At 35.9% G+C, this 18,321-nt stretch overlaps 1 protein-coding gene across 5 annotated transcripts in view; it reads left to right on the forward strand.

The window, feature by feature from the left end:
• The window catches only part of CNKSR2 (connector enhancer of kinase suppressor of Ras 2), a 286,604-nt gene that overhangs the window by 264,452 nt on the left and 3,831 nt on the right, over positions 1–18,321 (forward strand). For 4 of the 5 annotated variants that reach the window (XM_070291444.1, XM_070291441.1, XM_070291442.1 and 1 more), the window contains one exon: positions 17,431–17,627. In XM_070291444.1, the coding sequence (XP_070147545.1) occupies positions 17,431–17,627 (197 nt within the window). Of the gene's footprint in view, positions 1–10,193; positions 11,508–17,430; positions 17,628–18,321 lie in introns of those variants that run through there. The other variant, XM_070291445.1, reaches the window with a different exon arrangement.

Raw genomic sequence — 18,321 nt, forward strand, 5'->3', positions numbered from 1 at the left:
TTTTTTTAAAGGGCAATGCTCTACAATTTTGTCAGGGGTGGAAAAAATGAAACATATATAATAGGGTATTTTATTTAAAAATATGTTCTTAGATTCCATAGTTTTCTATCCCAAAACTAAAATGAGTTTGTTGGTTCAAAATGTAATAGCTAATCATTTCAAAACAACTAAGACCGAGTATAAATATTTGTTATTCTAACCTCTGAGATTTTTGCTAAGATGAATGTTCATGCTAATTTGTTTACATCCATGCTATTTTTCTAATAGACATGATTTTATTGTGGTTTTTACCAAAATAATTTTCATTCTTATCATGTACACAATATATTTAAAATACCTGAAAATGTAATAATTTAAATGTCATGATATGCAGATAACTCTAACAGTGGGGATTTATGAGAATAGTCTCTGATGTAATTATTATATATTGAAAAATAAGAAAGAATCTGAAAATATTATTGATTAGGGTGAGAGATTAGATTTATAACTGGTTTAAGGTAAGAAAAATATGAATTCTGATGAGTAACTGTTAAGATAAAATTTTAGACTATTACAAACACCTTTTGAATTTTCTTTTTACTTTTTTTGTCACTTGCTTTGCTGGGAAAGGTATTTTTGGTTGTCTTTATTGCTAAGAAATTCAGTTGGCGGAGCCCCCAAAGTGACTCCTTGCCAAAGTTGCTAATGAGCAAATGATCCCAAATGTCACGCTGGTATGCCAAGGAGGTTAGTAACAAGGTATTAACATTTAGAAGTTATTGAAGGGGGAAATCAGTATTGCAAGTTTTTGGTAATATAAGTTTAACTGGGAAAAGTAAGCAGAAGTCCATTTCAAGTTTCTGTAATCATAAGCAGTGTTATAGCATGAGAGGAAGTAATGTCTTTAAATTTATAGGCTAAGAATCACTCCTTTTATTACTATTCCCAGCCTACACACATGCATCCATTATGGTACTCTTGTTGAAGAGAATTTATTATTTCACTCACTTCTACAGATCAGTCCCTCTATTTTTCCCCTCGTTTAGTCTGGATGGTATCATGATACTGGAGCTGATACTGAATGATATGTATTTTTTTTTAAGTAATCTCTCCAAAATCAGTATAACCATACTTTGAGGGTAGTATATAACTCTAGTGTGAGAATAAGAATAGAGTGGAACTTTATAGAGCAGAAGTTCGCTAAGATCTATGTTACTGTTTATTTGAAAAAAATGTACGTTAAGTCTTTATTTTAGATAAAATTTTCAAGAATTAAGAAGTTGCAATGGCACCCCACTCCAGTACTCTTGCCTGGAAAATCCCATGGATGGAGGAGCCTGGAAGGCTGCAGTCCATGGGGTCGCTAAGAGTCGGACACGACTGAGCAACTTCACTTTCACTTTTCACTTTCATGAATTGGAGAAGGAACTGGCAACCCATTCCAGTGTTCTTGCCTGGAGAATCCCAGGGATGGTGGAGCCTGGTGGGCTGCCGTCTCTGGGGTCGCACAGAGTCGGATACGACTGAAGCGACTTAGCGGTAGCCGCCATTGTCTACTTTTAGTCTACCTTAGTAGCAAGCTGGCCAATAAAAGTAGTTTGTATCAGCTCAAAATTTACTGATCCTAGATCATGTTTGCTGCTCAGCAACTTAGAAGAGGAGATAAGACAAAGTCCTTTGTTTACTTTGAGTAAATTCTGATGGACTCAGCATATGAAATGTGTCTTTACAACTCCAAGCCCCCCAGGTAGAGATACCTGTACCTGTTATTCCATCAGAATGTCCAGTTTGTAGAATTCAAGTCAAGTGCAACAGGCAAATGAAATAGTTTGAGTCATGGAAGTATAATCAGTGTTCTGAAGACTTTTTTTACCATCCAGTCTCATAAGTGATTCAAGGTTCAGATAACATTGGAATTGCTTTTTTGACTGCTTATCAGCTAGGAAAGAGAATGTCCTAATAGGGTTAGAAGGACCAAAGAGTAATCCGTTGAAATAAATAGTCAAGAAAATGACTGAAATGTAGCTAGTCCCAATTTACCTTTTCATTTTGGCAGACTAGACATAGTCACAGATGAAGTGTTCTATCACATAGGATACACTTGTTCACCCCATTGGCAGTTCTCAGCACTGAATTGCAGTTCACACTAATTATCATCCAGACTGAATATCATCTATTGAATTTCATCCTTTTATTATTGGGTTGGCCAGAAAGTTCATTTAGGGTTTTCTGTAAGCTCTTACAGAAGTCCATAAGAACAAACTTTTTAGCCAACTCAATATAACCATGTAAGGTGATGTTAGAGGTTGAAAGTTTTCATAAATTAAAAATATACATCATTCATCTCTGCATTATTGGAGAGTAAAAGAGTCTTTAGCTCTCTTACCTCTTTTGGAAATGATCATTTTAAAGAGATTACTTTAAAATAAATAATCATAGAATAGGTTGCAAGAGCCAATAAACTGCCATCTATCCATGTTGCTGAAAATTATCTCAAAATAACTTTATGGAATGCATTTACTTCATATTTAAATATTTTAGTATAAATATTTTAAAAGATATATGACTTAGAATGGTTTAAGGCTTGATTTAAATGTTTTGTAGGGAAAGAAAGAAACATTTCCTCTGCTCTGTTAGGTTATTTACCTGGAGCCTGTGAATTAAACTAACAAATGGCAGATTAACCAGAGAAAGGATATATAAATTTTATTGTGTTAATTTAATTTTTATGTGTATAGAGGCCTTCAAAGGAAACAAATGAAGACCCAAAGAAGCACTTAGACCCGAGGTTTATATACCATTTTAACAAAGCATGGTAAATTATGGAGAAGTGACAAAAAAACAGGGGGTTTGGGTTTCTAAAGTGGCAAATTTTGGAAAAGTTTATATATGGGGAAACTAACAGAAGATAAGGGCTATTTTAGTAAGATTTGTTTGTGCAGACCCATCTTGATGCCAACTTTCTGTCTTCAGTATTAAGCATTGTTCTCCCGGCATACAAGAGGAGAGGAGGAACATCAGAGTGGGAAACATACGTCCTGCTTTATGGCAGTTAGAGGGATGGCCAGAGATCTTTCTGTGTCTCAGCTCAAAATAATCCTTAGGCCAGAGTGGTATATTTTGAGGTGGCATATTATGATTCCTTTCAAGTTTTTTTTTTAAGGTTTTTTGTTGTTGTTGTTTATTTTTCATTGGAGTGTAGTTGATGTACAATGTTATATGTTACAGATGTACACAGTATAGCGATTCACAATTTTTTAAGGTTATACTCTATAGTTATTATAAAATATTGGCTATATTCCCTGTATTGTACAATATATCCTTATTTATTTTATACATAGTAGTTTGTACCTGTTAATCCCCCACCCCTATATTGCCCCTTCTTCCTTCTCTCTCCCTACTGGTAATCACTAGTTTGTTCTCTGTATCTGTGACTATGTTTCTTTGTTGTTATATTCACTAGTTTTTGTATTTTTTGGATTGCACATATAAATGATATTTTACAGTATTTGTCATACTCTGTCTGAGTTATTTGACTTAACATAATGCCTCCAAGTCCATTCATTCCATTATATGTCACATTTTCATATCCATTCATCTGTTGATAGACACTTAGCTTGCTTCCGTATCTCGGCACTTGTAAATAAAGCTGCTATGAACACTGGGGTGCATGTATCTTTTTGAATTAGTATTTTTTGTTTTCTTTGGGTATATACCCAGGAGTGGTATTGCTGGGTCATATACTAGTTTTAATTTTAGTTTTTTGAGAAACTACCATAGTGTTTTCCATAGTGGCTGTGTGAATTTACATTCCCATTAACAAAGCTTCCCTTTTCTCCACATTCTCACCAACATTTGTTATTTGTTTTCTCTATGATGATAGCCATTCTATCAAGTGTGAGGTGATATTTTATCGTGGTACTGATTTGTATTTCCCTGGTGGTTAGCAGTGTTGAGCATCTTTTCATGTACCTGTTGGCCATCTGCATGTCCTCTTTGGAGAAATGTCTATTCAGATATTCTCCCCATTTTTTACTGTTTGTTTGATGTTGAGTTGTATGAGCTGCTTATGTATTTTTGATATTAACACCTTATCACAGTTAAACCCTTTGCAAATATTGGTCTGGCCCAAAAGTTCATTCTGGTTTTTTTTTTTTTTTTCAGTAACCTCATATGAAAAACCCAAATGGACCAATCCAATATTTTCTCCCATTCAGTAGGTTCTTTTCATTTTGTCAGTGGTTTCATTTGCTATGCAAATACTTTTCAGTTTAATTAGGTCCCGTTTGTTTATTTTTGCTTTTGTTTCCTTCACTTTACTGATCTCCAAAAAATTGCTCTTATTTATGTCTAAGAGTGTTCTGCCTGTGTTTTCTTTGGAGTTTTATGGATTCCAGTATTATATTCAGGTCTTTAATCCACCTTTAGTTCATTTTTGTATATGGTGTTAGAGAATGTACTAATTTCATTCTTTTACATTTAGCTGTCCAGTTTTCCCAGTACCACTTATTGAAGAGACTATCTTTTCTCCATTATATATTCTTAATTCCTTTGGCTAATAGACCATAGGTGTGTGGGTTTATTTCTGGGCTCTCTATTCTGTTCCAGTCCCCTTCAGTTTTCAAGTCTATTGTAAGCACCAGAACTCAGCTGTTTTATATTATATATATGTATATACACACATATATTAATATTTTAGTGATCTTTAAATTTTCCCTAAATTTTATTATTTTCTATGTATTCCAAATATACTAATCCATTTAAATTAATATATTCATATAATATACATTGTTAGGGTAATTTCATAATTATGTTATAGTCATATAGTTGTATCTGTATATATGTATATATATATATTTATACTAGTAAAGTAGAGCTTTATTTTACTGATAATCCTTAATTATAAAATTATAAGACAGAAATGGGGAAGGGGTTATACAGCTATGCCATGAACTCTTTGAGGTCAGACTATCATCTTTGTATATTTACCCCTAACATTTGATGTAGTATACACACATATATATACACATTTAGTTTAGTTAAGTCGCTTGGTCAGTCGTGTCTGACTCTCTGTGACCCCGTGGACTGTAGCCCACCAGACTCCTCCGTCCATGGGATTCTCCAGGTAAGAATACTGGAGTGGGTTACCATTTCCTTCTCCAGGGGATCTTCCCAACGCAGGGATCAAACCCAGGTCTCCCGCATTGCAAGCAGACGCTTTAACCTCTGAGCCACCAGGGAAGCACATAGGCACCCATTAAATCCTTAAACAATGCATGTCTATAAAACTGAATTCCTCCCATTTTCTGTTTTAAAATCTGAAAGATGACATTTGGAATGACAATATAATGTGGCCGAATTCCATAGTACATTTTTCTAATATATCTATAGGCTCTTCATTGAATATAAACTCAGGGTAAATTGAATTAACATAATAAGTACTTCTGTGACTATTAAATGTAAAAGACCTTTTCAGCTATTGCTAATATATAAGCTTAATTTAAAGGATACTTTAGATGTACCTTTATTTCAGGTAGTAGTTTTGATGCAGACAGGAAAAGTAGTATGTGGTATACCCATAAGTCCTAAATGCACTTTAAGGTCATTGTATAGTGGTAAGTAGTTTAAGATGAGATACCACTTCATAAGGAAATATTCTGTCTCTTGTGAATTATACACAGAGAATGGAATTGTTAGAGTAACATTCTAATCTGGAAACAGTATTTCCTTATCTGTTTTGCTTGTGGCTAGGTTCATCAAATATTTTTATTTTACCTAAAATTTCTAATTAAAGATATCCATAAGTATTAGACATATAAGCACAAACTATATTACTTTTTGCTATTTATCACTTTCTTTTGAAAAAGAATACTTCATCGTTCATAAAATAAAAGACTTTCTAGTTCCTCCCCCATGGTATTAAAAATAAGCAAACAAAGTTTTTAAAATCTGATATTCTGTCTATTTGAGCTTCATCTTTACAAGGAAATAGACCCTCAAAATTTGAACAGCTACTATTCAAGCCACAAATAAGTCTCTTGGTTTGAACATTCTGAATCAAGGTTTCAGCCCACTTTTTCCAAGACTTTCACTGAGAAAAATTATCACTGACTCATGGTGTTAGATATTCCTGTTTTACAAAAAGAAAAACTTAAATGTGAACATATACATTTAGAAGAAGAAAGAGATCCTGATAATCGTAATAAATCAGATCTTTTTCAAATGCTCACAGCAGTCTGTACTCTCCCAGGAGCTCCACATGTGTTACTATTGATAGGCTTGGATGTCTGCCTTGTTATCTGCAAGCAGCTTAAGACCAGTTGTCAGTGGCTTTGCCCTTAAATTTGCCCTCAGGCTCACCGATAATGGAAGTGAGTATATGGAACCAGTTTTCTCTCATAACTCAGAAGTAAAAATCTTTGAAAGTGCTGTTCTGGCTTAAGCACTTCTTATTTCCATTTTCATGTATTTCCTTCTGTTTCATTCATTAAGGAGAAGATTTATTTTGCATTCAAACTGAATCATTCTCTTGCAAATGTTTGTACCTCTATCCTTACCTTATAATCTATTAGCCTGATTACATTTCTGAAAGTTACACTTCTAGAATTTCTATTTCTGCTTATAATTTGAGTGGAAAGAGTTTTAAATTCATAAAACAAAAAGGGAAAGAAATATTTTTCTCACCATATCCTACATAGATTCAGTCTGTAAAGAGCTGGCATGAGAAGTGGATCCACAGTGGAATAAGTCATCCTATATACAACATGCCATTACATCTGGGTACACCATTCACATCTCAGGGGGTTTAGTAACAGGGAAATAGGATCTTTCTCTTTCTACCCAGCTGGGCTGGTGGCCTCACAATCAGAGGTTTCAGTAATGAATGGAAGCTCAATAATTATTTTAGTAATATGCCAAACAGAAACATTACTGATTTTCTTGGGCTAGCATAGATATAGCTGTTGTTTCAAAATGTACTTGATTAAAAGCTTGTTAAATAGTGAAGTATATTTTAAGAGCAGGAAGTAGGGAATGGAATATTTTTTCTAGTTGGGATATTGACCAAAAGAATAAAAACAATCAAGAGCCATACAATTTAAGTTTGGGGGATTTTTTTTTTTTAGAAACATGCAATTTCCACTTGTCCTTAAAAAAATTAATAAATAAAACAGGCACAAAAGTGTGTTGTTGTTTAGTCCCTAAGTTCGTGTCTGACTCTTTTGCAACCCCATGGACTGTAGCCCACCAGGCTCCTCTGTCCATGGGATTTGAGTAGGGGTAAAGTTGTCAGTTTGGAGATGTCAAAAATGGCAGTCCACTCCAGTATTCTTGCCTGGAGAATCCCATAGACAGAGGAGCCTAGCGGGCTACAAGTCCATAGGGTCTCACAGAGTCAGACACGACTGAGTGACTAAGCCCAGCACAGAAATAGTCAGAGAGAGAATACCTGATGAAAATACAAAGGGAGGGGAAAAGGAATATTGAGACCCAGAAAGGGACTTGCAAAAAGTTGAAAACACATAGATATAAGATTCGCAGAAGTTAGGCTTTCATAGAACAGTATCTTTATGAGATATGTTTTTGTGTTTTAGAGGTTTCATGTAGATTAGCCATATACCAGTCCATAAGAATCGGACACGACTGAGTGACTTCATTTTCATGCATTGGAGAAGGAAATGGCAACCCACTCCAGTGTTCTTGCCTGGAGAATCCCAGAGATGGGGGAGCCTGGTGGACTGCCGTCTATGGGGTCACACAGAGCCAGACACGACTGAAGCGACTTAGCAGCAGCAGTCCATCATATCTGACCCTCCTTGCCTGCCAATGCTGTTCATACTTGAGATTCAGAATGCACACACCAAGACGTAGATTCAGCAGGCTTGAGTCTGGAAGTATCTGTTTCTTTGTTCTGTTTGCCTCAAAAATAAAGAGGAGCTATTTAACATTACCTAAAATATATCTTTAAAGAATTTATTCAAGCAGTATACCACAATCTCTTTCATTTTGCCATATTCTCAGTAGACCAGGATATTTCCATCAGATTCCTTGGCAAAAACCTTGAGATTATTTGAGTTACATAATACAGTGTTATACTGGTGACAGGACTGAAAATAAAACTCTGTGTGATGTGTCCAACTACAAAGCTTGTGACTTAAAAACTCCTTATATGGGTAGTACAAAAGTTGGCATCACTCCAACCAGCCCTCCCCACAGTGTAGCCCATCACAGTGTGACTGGCCTAGTGCACGAGGTCTCAGACTGCAGTGGGCAACAAGAATCACCTGGGTTGCATGCTTAAAATGCAGATTCTAGAGTTCCATACCCAGAAATTTTGATTGAGTAGAGTAAGGGCAGGGCCCAGTAATCTGTATTTAACAAACCTCTACCCGGAGATTTGGTAACATGATCACTACTAGTTGAAGAGACACCTTGCCAGAGAGTTACTTTCTCTTATGTTAGTATATACAGACTTGGAAATAGCTATGCATGCTAAGTCGCTTCAGTCGTGTCCGACCCTTTGCGACCCTATGGACTGTAGACTGCTGGGTTCCTCTGTCCACAGGATTTTCCAGGCAAGAATACTGGAGTGGGTTGCCATTTCTTCCTCCAGGGACTCTTCCCCACCCAGGGATCAAACCCACATCTCCTGTGTCTCCTGCATGCAGGCAGATTCTTTACTGCTAAGCCACCTGGGAAGCCCTGGAAATAGCTGTAGTCACTTTGAAATAGTGATCCACCCCCCACCATCCTGCATGTTGGCAAGGCCTCAACTGTGGAGGTGTTTCCAGTCTCTTGAAGTAGAATTTCCCAATCCTAATTAAATGGTGTCTTAAATGTAACTAAGATGTGACTTGATTACCAAGGCTCTAGTTCAGATTTAGTATGGGTTGGGTTCACTAGAAATTAAACCATTCATGTAAGTTGTTTTTGAGGGGAAAATATTTGAGTTGCATAGATAAATTAGAAACAGTTTAAATTTAAGGGTGACGTTGTGCCAAGCATTAGATTGCCTCTGACTTTACCATTTGAAGTTCCATGACCTTATGAAACAGAGTGGTAGAATCCAGAGTTCGCATTACAGTATTATCATTTTGTTAAAAAAAAAAAATAAGGTGTTGTCTTTTCTTTCATTTGACCTACCTATGAAGATTACTTAGTTCCCAGCCCCTTTTGTGAAAAAGAAGGTTATGATATGATAAACAAAAATTAGATCTACTGATTTTTGAACCATACTGCATCCTATTTTCTAAATACTGTGCTGTGGGCAACACACTCCCTTCCCATTTTATAAAGGAGCTAGGAGTGAACAACATGCTGTCTCTGTTCCCTCTCCCAGTTTGTTCCTTCTTCTTGATATAACTCAAAAGGTACTAAAGGATGTAGCAAATAAAGATCTGCCCTAGGTTAGAAAGAAAAAAAAAAAAACCACTGATTGGTGCCTGGTGGCAATATTTGAACTCCTCAAAGTCTAAAATAAAATGAACTAAAAGAGACTACAGTTTATTTTTAGCCTACTTGTTCTGAGTTTTCCAAGTCATTCAGAAACTTTAGTCTCTTCTAGTTTCTTAATTCCTAAGAATGTGGCTTGTGCTCGGGTGTCAAGTCACCCTTTCATCATGTTGACCGTGTGAGAGCTTTTCACCTGTTCACTTTGTATTGGTCTGCATTCGACCACTTCCTTGGAGCCACACTAGCTGGGCTTTTCTGTCTCACCACTCAGCACGTGGTAGCATGTGCATCGGGTTAGTTAGATAGAAGGTAGACTAGAAAACTTTTCCTCATACTTCTTGATTGGATGAATTTGAGGAAAGATCTTGTATAGATCTACAGTTTGTTTTCTTAGAAGATTAATCATTTTACATGTGTGTGGAGAATACTTTTAACATAAACTTTCTGATTAAAATTGCAGATACGCATGTACAAGTATAGAGGTGAGAAAAGATATATCTGTGCTGTGTATTATTTTGTATACATAAGATTGGCAATTCGAGATAACCAAGCTTAAAATAAAGTCCCATTTTCGGCCAAGTAGACTTGCATGCCAACACAAAGACATTATGGTATTAAAACCATATGCAATTCTAGCCATATTTTTCTCTTTTCTCTTCATGGGTATTGCATGATGGTATTTCTAATACAAATACTAATATGCTTTGGAAATAATGGCACTCGCAGGTCTTTCATCATATTGTATCACTGCTTTATCATATTAGGCTAATACACTGCGAGAGTTGGTAGAACCTCTCCATGCCAAATCGGATCCACTTCTGTTGGCACTCAACCCATTGGACTCACAGATTGATAAGCTAATGTTTAGAGAATTTAGATCGGAGAGAGTCGGCACGACGCAGACTTAACATCAACCTCTTGCAAGCAACTAAAATGGCCTCGTCCTTGCTGTTTATAACAGAAAACAGACTTTTAAAAGCTTAGATCATCAAGTGTTTTGGATTGGGGGCCTCCCTAAAGGGATATTAAGAGGGGCAGGCCACTCTTAAGAAGAATGCAAGCTTTCTTCACTGGGACTAGCATAAGATCAAAGCCAATCAAGATGGAGCACAGTGACAGAAAACTGCTGTTTCTGTGGGTGAACAGAGGGAAAGGGCACTGACTGGGGAAGGGCTCAGTTGTGTTCTCCTGTCACAGGAAAGGAGAGGGATCAGCTCCAATAACTAGAAAACCCTGGCTGTTCAATGGACTCTTAAGTGGCCTCTTGAAGGCAAAGCAGAGAAAGCAAATTCTGTGTGTTAAGTGTATTTCGCATTTTTAAAATTTGACGTGCTGTATTGTACTACATTAAGTGTAATCTTAAGGCAAGGTATCTACAACCTGCTCTGAAACTTACTATGTTTATTCTCTTATAAAGTGTATTCAGGTGCAACACAGAGACTGCTTTCAGTGGCACTAATGAAGAACATGCCACATGCCAGGCTTTAGTAGATTCCTCAGCTAAAATCCTAACTTTCTCCTTACTTCTTGGCACTTGTATACAAATGGTGTTGCCTCATAGGACAGGCATGAGCTATTCTTTTCTGTAAAATTTTCCAAATCTATAGGCTGTGGTTTTCACTTTGGAAAAAGTATTTTGTCTGGTTGTCTTTCAAAATAGTTTCAGATATTATTTAATACTATGTAACTGGGTCCCTATGGCTCAATATTGCTTATTTTTCTTCTGTAGTGGATGTGAAATTTCCTTTATTTAGTTGGATAAGATGCTCTGTAATAATTTTAATGCTAATTAATGGATATTTCATACTGTGCAATGAACAGATAATTTAACATTGTATTTGGAAATGTTTTTTTTCTTCCTGTCGCCGCAGTGTGTGGTATTGCATAATGTGAATACTTGTAAAAATATAAATTACATAAAAATAAAAATATGACCAATTGGTATCAGATCTTTTTAGATAGCTAAATAATTTGCTAAGTATGCTTGATAGTAAATATCTTTCTAAAGAGGAGTAATCTATGCTTCTTTCTCACAAATGGAATTTGTGTTGTGAATAAAATCACATTGATATGCCTTACAGTTGCCTCTGTGCTCTAACCATTTTAATGTGTTTTTTTAAATATATATAAAAATGATGGTTCTGGTATATAGAAATGCATCAAAAAGCATTATGTTGGTTTTAAATATTCATGGGATTGTCTTGAGTCATTCTCCCTGTTTAAGTCATAGTAAAATTTTATGATATGAAGAATTTTAGTTTTTTCTCATTAAGGAATATGATGACTCCACATTAATTTTTTAATAATCATCTTTTAGCTTTGTTTTTAAACTGTATCCTTTATGAATTCTTTCCTAAGAACCAGGTACCTTGACCTCCATGTCTTTATATAAATTTTCTAAATTCGCTGGGTAAATATAGAATCTGTTATTTATGTTTGCAATTCTCCTTCAAAGAACCTTCCCTTTGGGTCAATAAATCAATGCCAAGGACACCAAGATTTTGCCATCTGAACTATTTGTCATAAAAACTACCGTAATACCCTGAAAATACAACCACTTTCATAGTTGTGGCATTAAACCACATAATTCGGCAGAACTTACCTGCTTTGAGAATGAAATGTAGAATAAGCTTCAGCTCTGTCTGTGGTGTCACCTCTTTATGGAAGTCAGCTTTACTTTTGTGCAGAAGGGATTGACAAACACTGATATGGCTGTACTTAATTTTGGTGAAGCACAAGGTTATTTGTACAAGGATGGGTTTCACATATTCCTTAAAAATTCACTTAGCAATATCGGTGGACTCACTCAAGCTGTCCTTTCAGAAAAAGGACTTTTTTTCCCCCCTCAGTTTTTTTCATCAGACAAATTATTGTTATATTGCCTAAAATAAAACAAGCCAATTAATTCTAATTGTAAGAAGGGTAGTTGATTACAGAGTAACAAGTAAAAGCCAAGTTTTAAAATCATATGCTTTATAACAAACTGTCCTCCCCCCAGTTTTACAAGGCATAGCTAGTTGACTTATATAAAAACATGAATTAAAAGAACTAATCTTTCATTATAAAACAATTCAGATTATAGTATAAACTCCTGAATGCATAATCATCTTTAGCAAAAAACCTACAGACATTGAACCTATTTCCATTAAACCCATTAAAACTTTGGCACCTTACATATAAATAAGTTGTTCATTATGGCGCACTGGTAAATTAGTTAGTATTCACAGAAAACAGTCCTGTGTCTCAATGCAAATGCTAATTGCCTTTCATGGCGAGAATAGTGCTCCACATACTTGATGCCATTCTCCTGGAAGCCTTAGAGCACTCCGCGACCGTACAAGAACGAATACCTCTCACATCTGACTGGTGACTAATGCTACTATGTCCAGCCTTCTCCCCCGCTTGTGACTTAGCCTTTTCCAGCTTTCTATGCTCATTACCCAGTTGTGTTGTGGAAGGAACAACTGTTTCCACGAGGACATCATTGTCCAATTTTAAAAGAGCACAGTTCCCTTCCAAAACATGTACAAGAACTGATTATTCATTGCTGACTTGATTCTTTAAGAGCCTAGTTCGTATACTCGTTTTGTTGTGTTTTGTTTTCAGTTTTTACTCTCCTTCCACATTGTCATTGCAGGGGCAGGGAAACAGCGAGGACACCAGAATAACATTTTAAGTCGCCACACTTGTACTCTGCTCTTAATTTTCACCAAAGAATCACAAACGACATTACACAAGAGACTGGCATAAAAAATTATTCAGACTGATACAGAGTCCTCTTTGGAGTACTTAGTGTCTCAAGTGAAGAAAATCATCACTCAGTTTAAACATTGGGTTCATCAGACACCATGTCCTGTAGAAGACTGGGAAATACCAAGAGAGCAAGGCATATGCACTCAGGGAAAGTCACAGTCTAGGTCTCTAAAGAAGGTACACATGGAGTGAGGTGCAGAACAAAAAAACACTGGGATTTCTCCTCAGGTTTCATATCTCATTTTCTCGAATATCTCTTCTGTGTCTATCTATCTATTAATATAGAGTAATACATATATTGAATATTTATCAACAGAAGTGTTTTAACTGAAAAGGGTATACAATCGAAAAGGTTTAAAATCCACTGGGCATGAATGTAAGGAAATACGTCAACCAAGCAACCTGCAGTGTTTGAGGAATGCATTATCATCTGCTAATAAGCCTTTTCAAGAAAGTTCCAACCAACTATTATTTTCTATTGGCTAATCTTTTCTTTGAGCTTTTATCACTGCCTGGATGTCATATGCAACCTGAAGGAGCCAGACACAACTATATTGATGCTCAGTGCATTTCTTAGAGTCACAGTGTTTCATGGTGTAGCTAGAGTATAAACGAAACGATAAAGAGGATCTTCTTCTAGCCCTGCCACTATGACACAGCCAGAAACGAGTCCTCCCTTGGCTCAGAATACAAGTTATCCATAACTTCACTGGGATCCTCAAATCTATCAATGAAATTTTATATAGGAAAGAGAAACTTTATATGTTCTATTCACTTTAATAAAATTGAAATAGAAAAGTGTCATCTGACACAGGACTGATTTACATGTTGTGAATGTGATTTGAGGGCAAATTTATTCCTGCATAGGCCCAGAATTTCTGAATCAATTTGATACAAATTTAAATTTCATTGTATCAGGGATACACTTCCTCTTGAGGAATCACAGAAGGTTCCTCTATATGTCCTGTGGTTTGCATGTGGTTTTCTACACTTTACCAACTTTCAGAAACCATCCATTCAAATTCCGAAAGAGCTGGGCTTGGGGCAAGTGTTCCCATGACTGAACTGGCACATTGAAAGAAAGTCAATGAGGAAGCAGACCTCACCAAGTGCTTGCCTCCTCTTCCAAAGCAAGCCTCTTCTAGGAGAAGAAAAGCAAGGGTTTAAAAGAGAAACCAGAAGAGAAGGAGACAAAGAAGAAGAGGGCAAAAAGAAGATGTAAACGTGCTTTCACATTTTCAGTTGCAGCGGTAGCCCCGATTGAGTTAATTGGTATTCATCTAAGGAAAAAAAAAAAAAAAACAAGGAAACCAGTTTGAAAATTATAAAAGAAAATAAAGGTCTGTTTTTGTCTTGAATGTTGAGTTCTGTGTTGTTTTGACTGTTGAGCACAGTGAATCAGATTTCGAATGTGACTCCGGCCCTCACCCCCTTTGAAAATAAAGGGGCTCTTTGTCTAGTCTTAAAGTGTTTAGTAATTGGTGGCATTTTGTAGGAGCCTGGCATCTCAACCCTTCATCCTCCTCACCCCACTACTGTGTCTTGTGTCGCATATGTGTATGGTGTGTAGGGGCGGGGGAAGGAGGCCTGACTTATCTTTAATATCTCTGTTCCATTCATAGCTTGGAAATGTTTCTGTGTTCTGTCTCCTTGTGATTCCCTGTTCATATGTGCTGCCCAGAGATAAACCCATGCTTGATTCTCCTTACAGCTGTCAAACCAGACTCTTTGTAGAATTATATGTTGTACTTTGGTTGAACGTGTTCCACCTTCCCCCTCCCTTAATGGCAAGAAGAAAAAAAAAAGCTTTCAGTGTTAAGTCATGTTTGTCATTTTTTATATTAAATCTTTACCATTCTTGAAATAAAACTACATTGAAATTTTATTTTATAATCTAGCATGTGACTCAGTATTCCACAAACTGTAAGAATTGAGGAGAAAGAAAACTGGGTAAGAATGTTTTTTCAACAAAATATACTCCTTACAGTATTAGGTAATATGGAAGAAGGTTATCTTAAAAATTTACTATGTGGAAATATTTCTGCCTCCCTTAAATCCTAAAACTATTATTTGAATTCCTTTTTTCTTTACCTTCCTTTAAGAGCTGAAAAACGAATAATATATTAGGCTACATGATACCTAGACTACTATAATTCACATCTGGTAGGGCTCCGATTTCTCCCCCACCCTCTGTTTTATGAAATTTTTCTGGCTTAAGATGCAGTCTTGCCTTGAAGCAAAAATAATGATAACTACTAAAGAATTCCTCAGGGTTCTTTCCTGGCCTATGATTTTATGAAATGGAATTATGCTGTTCAAATGTATCCTTGTTTTTACAACTCCATTTAGTTTTACACTGAATGACCTTATGGTTTTGTGCCTTCCTGGCTCTAAACCGTTCTGTTTAAAATCCTTATCTTATTTCAACCTTAGCCTACAAGGCAATTAGTTCCTCTTTTTACAGTCCTCTGTACCCCCACCCAGCCCCTCAGATCCTCTAGGTGGTACAAACATTGAAGGATGAGGCAACAGAAGATTAAAAAGCTGTTGTTTAAAGGGTTTTCTTTTTTTGTACTTTTAGATTATAGTTCTAACTTAGATATATGATTAGAAAGTTCAAGTTCGTTGTAGAGGAATAGTGGTAGCAGGTGCTGATAACAAAGGACTTTCTAATGAGAGAACTCAATAATCATACTTACCAATAGTTGCTAACCTTGGCAGGAAAGTAAAAAATGAATATGAAACTTAAATGAAGTCACTTTTTCATCCTAAAGGTGATCCCTTCAAGTTAAGGTACTGTGTTTGTGGGCTTTGGGGGAAGCTTTAGGTACACTCTAAACATTTTTTTTTTCAATGCTGTATTTTAAGCATCTCACAAATTCATTAACACCTCCTGTTTAATACACAGTTCAAATGATTCCTGACAAAACTGGCAGTCTAGAATTCTTATTAAAATCATGAATTCTGGAGCCAGACTGCTCAGTTGGAAGTCCAACTCCACCACTTAGTAAATGTGACCTTGAGCAAGGTACTTCCCTGCTAGAAAATGAAAATCAAATAGATTTACTCCCAGTACTGCTATGACGATTAAATGAGACCATGAATGTTAAGCATTTTACCTTAGTGCCTGACACATAGAAATGTTTACATTATTACCAATCAGGGTGTCTTAAAAAAAAAAAAAACTGTGTCAGAAAGCCTAAAATATTCACATGGACCGTGGTGGAATGAATGATATTCCATATTTACTTTTTGGGCCAATGTAATTAGCATTCCTCAAATAGGACTCTTTGGCTCTCTATTAAAAGAAATGTGATATAACCCTAATCCTATCTGCCAATCCAAGCAAAATCCAAGTTAATCTTTGTTTATCATTGAGAAAAATACATCAGTAGTCAGACAATTCAAGAATAATATGGTAGTTTGATTTGCTCAAATAGATTCAAGATGCTTTCCTGAACCAGACCTTTTTTATTTCCCCCCCCCCTCAAAAATATTTAATTGGAGTGTTTTCTTCCTTGGTCTTTCAAATGTTAAGTGGCTTCCTTCAATACATGCCAGATTTTTACTTACATTTGCATATAAACATTCCCACATGTCATTCTAATTAAAGCATTATTATTGATAATTTATGATCTTTTACTATATTTACAGTGTGGCAGGCATTTACTGTGGCAGTCACATGAAACCTAATAATCCTCTACAGCATACTTTTGGAAGATTTTTACAATCATATATACTCCAGTGAATGCCATTCCATCTTATGAATTCTAGAAAAATGTAAATATCAGTTCATTCAGTATTGCTAAACAAGGAGAGCTCTGTTATTTAGCACATTTATGCTTATCAGTATAATGATAAGGGATAGTCATTACTGTTTTAAAATGTTAAATTATGTTCAGAATTGTTTCTGTGTTGTGTACCTTTTGTACTGTAATTCTTTGAATTTAATGGACTCAAGATATGTACAATGATTTGCTATTTATTACGAGTATTTTGTTAAAGTATCTATTAATTATTCTAAAACAATTGGCTGCCTGTAGCTAGTCTTACCCAATATAACTAGCAACTGTGGGTTTGATGGGTTGTTTTTCTTTTTTTTAATGTAATAGTGTTTTCCCGATCATTCATTATTCCGTTTCTCAGATATTTTTTGTTTGTTTGTTTAGTAGATTTTTGGAGTGTCAAATCACTGTATTACACTGGATTCATATTTCTCTCTTTTTTTTTTTTTTCTGGACATTGCAGGTGAAAGTAGGGAAGAAAAGTTAGGAGACTCTTTGCAAGATTTATACAGGGCATTGGAGCAAGCCAGTCTGTCGCCCCTGGGAGAACATCGCATTTCAACCAAGATGGAATACAAACTATCATTTATAAAGAGATGTAATGATCCTGTGATGAATGAAAAACTACACAGGCTGAGGATTCTCAAAAGCACTTTAAAGGTAAGATTTGAAATAGAAGGAGACATTTGTTTTAAGAGATTCATTCCTGAACTCAAAATCAATTATCAGATACTCTAGGGGGCAAAATGGGAGGGGGATAAATAGAACGAATGTGAGTGAAGTCGCTCAGTCATGACCAACTCTTTGCGACCCCACAGACTGTAGCCTACCAGGCTCCTCTGTCCATGGGATTTTCCAGGCAATAGTACTGGAGTGGATTGCCATTTCCTTCTCCAGAACGAATGTAATAAGTGTATTTGGCCAAAAGGAAGTAATCTCAACTTTATATTAACATCTCAGAGCATGCACAGACTACATGTTATGTAACTTAGTTCTAGGAGAAAGCAGGATGTAATTAATTTTTTTTCCCAAAAATGCAGGGCTAGTGTTATTCCTCAGTCTTTTGTTTTACTAAGATAAATATGCCATGTTGTAGAATTGATACAGTTATTAAAAGAGCACAGCATTCATGCAGAGGTGGGTGCTAAAAGGGTTTGAGATATTTTATGAATATCTCTTGTAGCACATTTGGAGTGAAGCCACATTGTTTCATATCCTGTGTGGAAATTTTGTAATTGTGCTGTATACATTAACAGTTCCCAACTCACGTGTTACTTTTTTTCTTATACATTTCTATAAGCACTTACATTGTCTCCAGTCTTCTTATGCCACCCCCAGATTGGGGAGGAGGTGG

Source organism: Ovis canadensis, chromosome X (genome assembly GCF_042477335.2).
Source record: "Ovis canadensis isolate MfBH-ARS-UI-01 breed Bighorn chromosome X, ARS-UI_OviCan_v2, whole genome shotgun sequence".
Classification (NCBI taxonomy): Eukaryota; Metazoa; Chordata; class Mammalia; order Artiodactyla; family Bovidae; genus Ovis; species Ovis canadensis.